General features: G+C 50.3%; 1 protein-coding gene across 1 annotated transcript; it reads right to left on the bottom strand.

Annotated features, from left to right (window-relative positions):
• Positions 1 to 3,110: 3,110 nt before the first annotated feature.
• On the bottom strand, positions 3,111 to 5,386 carry LOC129598386 (uncharacterized). Its single transcript, XM_055496265.1, has 2 exons — positions 3,686 to 5,386; positions 3,111 to 3,605 (listed from the first exon to the last, which is right to left on the bottom strand). The coding sequence occupies exons 1-2, from the start codon at positions 4,547 to 4,549 to the stop codon at positions 3,429 to 3,431; spliced, it is 1,041 nt and encodes a 346-aa protein (XP_055352240.1). The 5' UTR covers positions 4,550 to 5,386; the 3' UTR covers positions 3,111 to 3,428.
• Positions 5,387 to 6,232: the final 846 nt, after the last annotated feature.

The raw sequence follows: 6,232 nt of genomic DNA, 5'->3' as shown, positions 1-6,232 counted from the left end.
TCTCAATAATTCTATACGCGTACATCTGCTGATGTTGATCCGCACTCACATAAATTAATTTTTTTACCGCTTTGCAAAATCCTCTTGTATGCTAACGTGCATAATATTATCGTGTAGGTACCTCAGTTTCGCCCTGCATTGTAGTTTTACGAGGAAGGGGTTGTAGTGGATTGTATCCTTTGTACGCGTGGTGCGCATTAGCATTTGTGTTTTGTCCTTTTGGAATCCCGACACACCGAGAAGAATGCACAGCGGAATGCGCCGCGACAACGCCGTGGACGTTCTCTTCGACGACGGAATGATGCGCTTCGGGCGCGTCGTGGACGTGGCCGACAATGGACTCTTCGTCGATCTGCACTGCCCCACCCGACGCCGTGAATTCGTCCCGTTCGACCGTCTGTTTGTGCTGAGAAAGGCGAGCGAAGCGGATCTGGGTCGTATTTGCTCGAAAAACTCCCCAAACATTCCCGTGGAAGTGCTGGTGGAGGAGAGGCGGTTGGGCCCCTGGATTTGGGTGCCCGGTTCAAGCAGGCGGTGCCGGACGCGGGACGGAGCACGGGATCGTGGTTAAATGGCGACGCCCGGACAGTGGGAAGCGTCTACCGATTTCGTCCCAACGGAGCGGATCCGCTGGACAGTGCAGACGGAACTGAATCGACGTCGGCTGATTCACCTTCAGCGTGCGAGGGGGACTGAAGGCGAAAGTTCCTCACTGGATAAAGACGCTCCGATGCAAGACCATATTGGGCAAGGCCGATTCGCTAAGCGAGCTCTGCAGCTGAACGACAAATTCCGCTGCTTGTCTACTGAAGAAGCCGGGACCCTCGTCAAAGAGCTGAATAGGTGGTAACTGGATTTCTCTATCGCTGCGCAGTTGCCGTGGTGAATTCGTGGAATGGCGTTTCTCGTACATTTGCCAGCCTGACGCTGACGCTGACGACGGTCCCAGAAACCGATTAATCTTGGTAAGGGATCGTCGCAGTTTTGGTGTAGAATGATCGGCTTCATTGCTCGGGTTTCAGGCGGCAAGTTGCCAGCGGATTGCACGTTGCCAGCGGATTGCACGTTGCCAACTTCGACGAGGAGACGGCCTACGTGTCTGAAAGTTCGGCTGAGATCCCGACAAAACAGGAGACGATGGCCGTTCCAGTCGACGTGTGGCTGCAAGTGGATGCAGGTGGAGAAGTTGTCGCGCATCGCCCGTCATTTCCTCGTCCAGCTGGAAAAGAGCACGGCTCGCCAGCCAGACGCCTTTGAATTGTTGTTTTGAGCTTCCGCTTGTCGTTGCGGTGAGACACAGGAAAGGCGGTAGCAACATCCGTGCGTGTTGCCGGCAAAGAGCGGCCAGTAACGAGCTGGCGAATGTATTTTCCAGTAAAATATGTTTGCGGTCGGTGCTGCCAAAGCCCACATCAAGATGACGAACGTACAAAAAATAACAGCGGACAAGCGTATTCATGAGCACGGTTAGCAGGAATAACAACAAATCGGATGCAGATGTTTTCGGCAGATGCGGTAGCTAACAAGTGGACCATTTCACGTCCATGACGATGGCAGCGCCAACAACGGCACAGCACATGCTATACTGCGCCCCTCGTGTCAGCCGGTCCACATCGCCAGACGACAGCCGACCATGGCCCGCTCACTGAGAACATCTTCCCGGAAATGGACTTCTTCATTAGATCGGTTGGCTGGTGACGCCGCGGAAGCTGCAAAACGCCAAACAGGTTAAAGCAAACTATACACAGAGCACTGACGACAAGACAAATACAACGTCGCGGCTGAGAAAGACCTGATTTCTTGCGCTGTTCCATATGATATGGCAAATAAAGGAACGTTCTTAGTACTTACCGATTGTTGGCACGCCGTACGCGCCCGGTTGCGTCCCCTAATCGCACAGGCAACAAGGTGTTTTTGCTGGTCAGTTAGCAGCGGACAGCCTTGTTCGATCAGGTCGCACCAGTCGGCGACAGTCAGACGCTGGCCGCGCTTCATCAGTCCAAACGGGATGCGAATAGTGATCCGGGGAGCGTCCACGAAAGTGAAGGAGATATGGCATGTAATACGTATTAACGATCAACATGCGACGATTCCCCGCTAGCGAGTCAAATACACCGCGCACAGTGCCGATGTAATCCTCGTTAACTTCCGGACTGTAGCGGCAGAAAATGTCTTTCAGCACCAGAGTCCTCGGCGGTGTCTCTCGCAAGATGAGCCCACCACACGAGGACAGGACGTCGTTCAGTCTAAGACACTTTTTGACATGCTTCTCATTGGCCGAGCCAGCGATGGCCAGATTAGTCCAATGACAACGCGAACTGTCTTTATCGCGCTGAATTATATCCGCGGAAGCAGAATGTAAACAAGCCGATGGGCAGTCGGAGGAGAAGCGGATGTGCAGCAGATCCCTGACGCCGACCGACGTGAGGATACCGATCCAACGGTTACACACCGCCCGCAGGCGGCACTGTTCGCCAGTGTGCAGGCACTGAATGGCCTCCGTCAAAATCTCCACTGGCAGGAAGCGCCGCGCACCGCCGAAACTCCAGGACCTGAGAAAGCGGCGTGGCTTGCAGCTCTTGCGATGATGGTAAGCGGCCGCCGCAGCGCAGCGCTGGTTTCAGGCGTCTAAAGGCGGGTACGGCTTCCAAGTTCTTCCCGTCTGACGCGGAAGATAGCTTTCTTATTACGCAGACACATCATTATCCTGCAACTTCCGTATTACTGCATCAACTCTTAATCCCGTAACGTCCTTAGCCAACCATAACTTATTTAGGATTTAAATTTTTTTATTGCGCCAGCCCATACAGGACGCGGAACAGAGAAAATCAGTAACCATATTCCCAACATTATCAAAAACGCTGAGGCGACTGAGGAGAAGAGAGCAGTGGAAAAGAGAGACAAACTGGGAAACCTTTTGCAGTGCGACTGGTACTGTGAAGGGGGGGGTGACCTTTGCAAGCTTGTGTACTATCATGGCAGGCAATACATGTACTGCAGGTAAAAGTTTTGGTAAAATCTCGTTGCCTCGATAGGTTCAAAAACAGTTCACAGAAAGTATCGGTTGATAAATTTCTGATGAGGTCCGCTATAAGCATCCCAAACTCAAGTCCCAGAAACGGATTTAATACGGACTCCAGTCTACCAATCAGCTACACTGATGTCACTACGAGCAAATTTCTCAATAGAATATTGATCCCAAATCCCATGTAAAGCTGGGAGTTTCTTATCCGAAAAAGAAAAAGAATGGCTGACGCCACAAAAGCACACACTTATTAGGAAAAGTATGTACGACAGTTCGAGTAATAAGAGATGCAGCAAATTTAGCTCCCACATATCTATATCATGAACAGCACGATTAACAGCAAAAGGGTGTCCCAGGAAAAAGGGGCACAATGCGAATGACAGCAAAAGCGTAAAAAAAACGGTCAGGCTTGCATGGCTTCCGAGCCCGTCTTGGCCGTCAGTGTTTCTAGCTGGACGAGGAAATGACGGGCGATGCGCGACAACTTCTCCACCTGTAAACCTTGAAGACCCTCCAAGCACCACTGCTTCCCGCGGTAGTACGAGGGACGCGGATCGGCCGCGTGCAGCGCGCACAACACCTGCAAGATGACCATAGCGCAGTACGTTGGACAGCCAGAAAGAGACAAATGTTCGTGCCACCCGTACGAGCGGATTGTACCTTGCAGACGACCTGCTTCAATTTCACCTCGACACCCGGATCCCCTTTCAACAGCTCCAAGAGCTCCGCCACTTTCTCCTCATCCGGCACCGGCAGCCACGCGTCCAACGCATCCCACAACGCGCAGCCGAAATCCGCATCAATCGGCAGTCGCGCTGCGGCAATTCCTACCGAGACAGCGAACGTATACCTCCAACCGCGAAAGAAGAACGCGCAGCTCAAATGGACGTCGCAGTTGGTCATGAGGAGCGTGTGGCACGGCAGACGGCTGCAGACGGCGATGAAATTCTGCAGAGATTCCAAATCCCAGTCCACCGCCGGCCGAACCGTCGACCGATCCGCCTGGTGCAGGACGCACTCGCTTACGGCGGCGCTTTCCAAAGCCGAATGGATTGCCAGTTCGAAGTTAAAGGTGTCCATGTGCAGACTGCGCAGACGGACGCCGGGTCGCTGTTGCGCCAGGCAGTGGATCATCTCGCACATCATCGTCAGGTAGTCGATGGCGGCGTTCCTCTCCGGCATGTCCAGTGACCCGAAATGCGCCATCGTCACGTGCTGCGTGCCTGCTTGTAGGCATTTGTACAGCGTGGCCAGGGATATGAAATGGCTGAATCGCCACTTGTTGCCCGTGTAAAAGTACGCGCCCAGCGTGATGCGGCCGCTCACCACCGGCTCCTCCAGCATCGCGTTCCACGCTGCACAGACCGTGCACAGCCGCATCTGCGCCACGGTGTTCAGGTGCGAGAACACCTCCAGACACAATTCCGTCGAAATCGCCATCTTGTCGTTGGTTGGCGGGATCATAGCGAAATCACACACCCTGAATTTTTCCACCACAACCGACGCCATGATTTTTATTTCCATTGTATTTTCTTTTAATTTTTTACCCGACCGTGGCGCTGATTTGTGTTCTGTACGAGTAATAAGTAATAATTTTCGGATTTGTCATTTGTGTACAAGCGCACCGCGTCTCGTGCGGAAGCTTCAAAAATTATTATAAAAAAAAACACACTGGCCACGGATAAATAATAATGTTACATATTATCAGATTACCATATACAGCTTTTATCGAATAAATAAAAAATTTTGATATGAAAAACTACGTCGGAAAGAATAATTAAAAACACATTTTTTCCACACTAGAGTACGAGTATTGTAACAAGAGTAACTGCAACATGGGCTAGAACGAAGAATTGTTACGAGCACAGCCACTCCACTACGATACCCCACACCGATACCGCGGGCTTTCCAACACCACGTTACTTATGTTACGGATTATACTCGTACGGATTTAAATCCCGGCATTTTTATCTGCAACGGTGCCATTTCCATCAAGCCTGTACAACGACGGGGACGTTGCGAATGAATTTCGAAAGTACCCAATGCGCACTCAATGCTAAACAAAACCCTCAAGAACAAAATTATCACTAATATATCGTACTGTAATTATTATAATATTCAAAATTTTAAATTATAATATCTAAAATAATTTATTTATTTACGTCAGATTTTAAATCAATTAAATTAAAGTGATTATTTATTATTTCCCCTTGTGTTTACATGATTTAAGTGTGTTGATGAATTTTATTATCTGAATGATTATTTTACAGCAGTGCCAGTAATCAGAGTAATGCAATAAATTACACGTTGCGGTGCTCACTGCTCAGGCGTGCGTTTTGTACGAACTACGACCTACCGCCGTCGTCGTACACTTTCTGCGCCAGCTCCTCGTACTTCCCCGCCAGAAAACTCAGGGATAAATTCCCGGCATCCGTCGGCAGGTCCTCCCGCACCTCCGGGACCACCCCCAGCTCGCCGTCGTCCAGCGCGGGGGGTGCTGAGCCGTCGGCCGCTATCCAGTCCGCATCGCGTCCCATTCCCTCCGCGGTCCATCCTCACGCTTCAGTTAGCGATAAAAAAATGTTTTCTTCACGCGGATAAATGCCTGATAAATTGCACGTGGTAGGGTCCTGCGCCACGCCACATAACAGCAGACAGTGCGAGAGACAGCTGCAGCATTTTCTCTGGTTGGTGTTGCAGTTGCTAGACAGTCGGATAGCGATCGAATGTTGTTACGCTGTAACGTAAGGCCCGCGCTCAAGCTCTGACTCTGACTCAGACTCTGACCGCTCAAACTCTGACTCTGACTACTCAAAGTCTGACTCTGACCGTCCAAACTTTGACTCTGACTCTGACTGAATAACCTAAGAATAACTTAAAGAAACCTAAGAAACCTAAGAAACCTAAGAAACCTAAAAAACCTAAGAATAACTTAAAGAAACCTAAGAAACCTAAGAAAACCTAAGAAACCTAAAGAAACCTAAGAAACCTAAGAAACCTAAAAAACCTAAGAAACCTTCAGAGTCAGAGTCAGACTTTGAGCGGTCAGAGTCAGACTTTGAGTAGTCAGAGTCAGAGTTTGAGTGGTCAGAATCAGAGTCAGAATCAGAGTCAGAGTCAGAGTTGGAGTCTAGGCCGTAACGGCCCCGACTGCAGTGTTTTGTCAACTGGGAGATGGTATCGATAGAAAGGTTTTGCTGAACACGC

The sequence above is a fragment of the Paramacrobiotus metropolitanus genome, unplaced genomic scaffold (assembly GCF_019649055.1).
Source record: "Paramacrobiotus metropolitanus isolate TYO unplaced genomic scaffold, Prichtersi_v1.0 Parri_scaffold0000121, whole genome shotgun sequence".
Lineage (NCBI taxonomy): Eukaryota > Metazoa > Tardigrada > Eutardigrada > Parachela > Macrobiotidae > Paramacrobiotus > Paramacrobiotus metropolitanus.
Note: the sequence above shows the minus strand (reverse complement) of the source record. Positions and strands in the feature narration are given on the sequence as shown.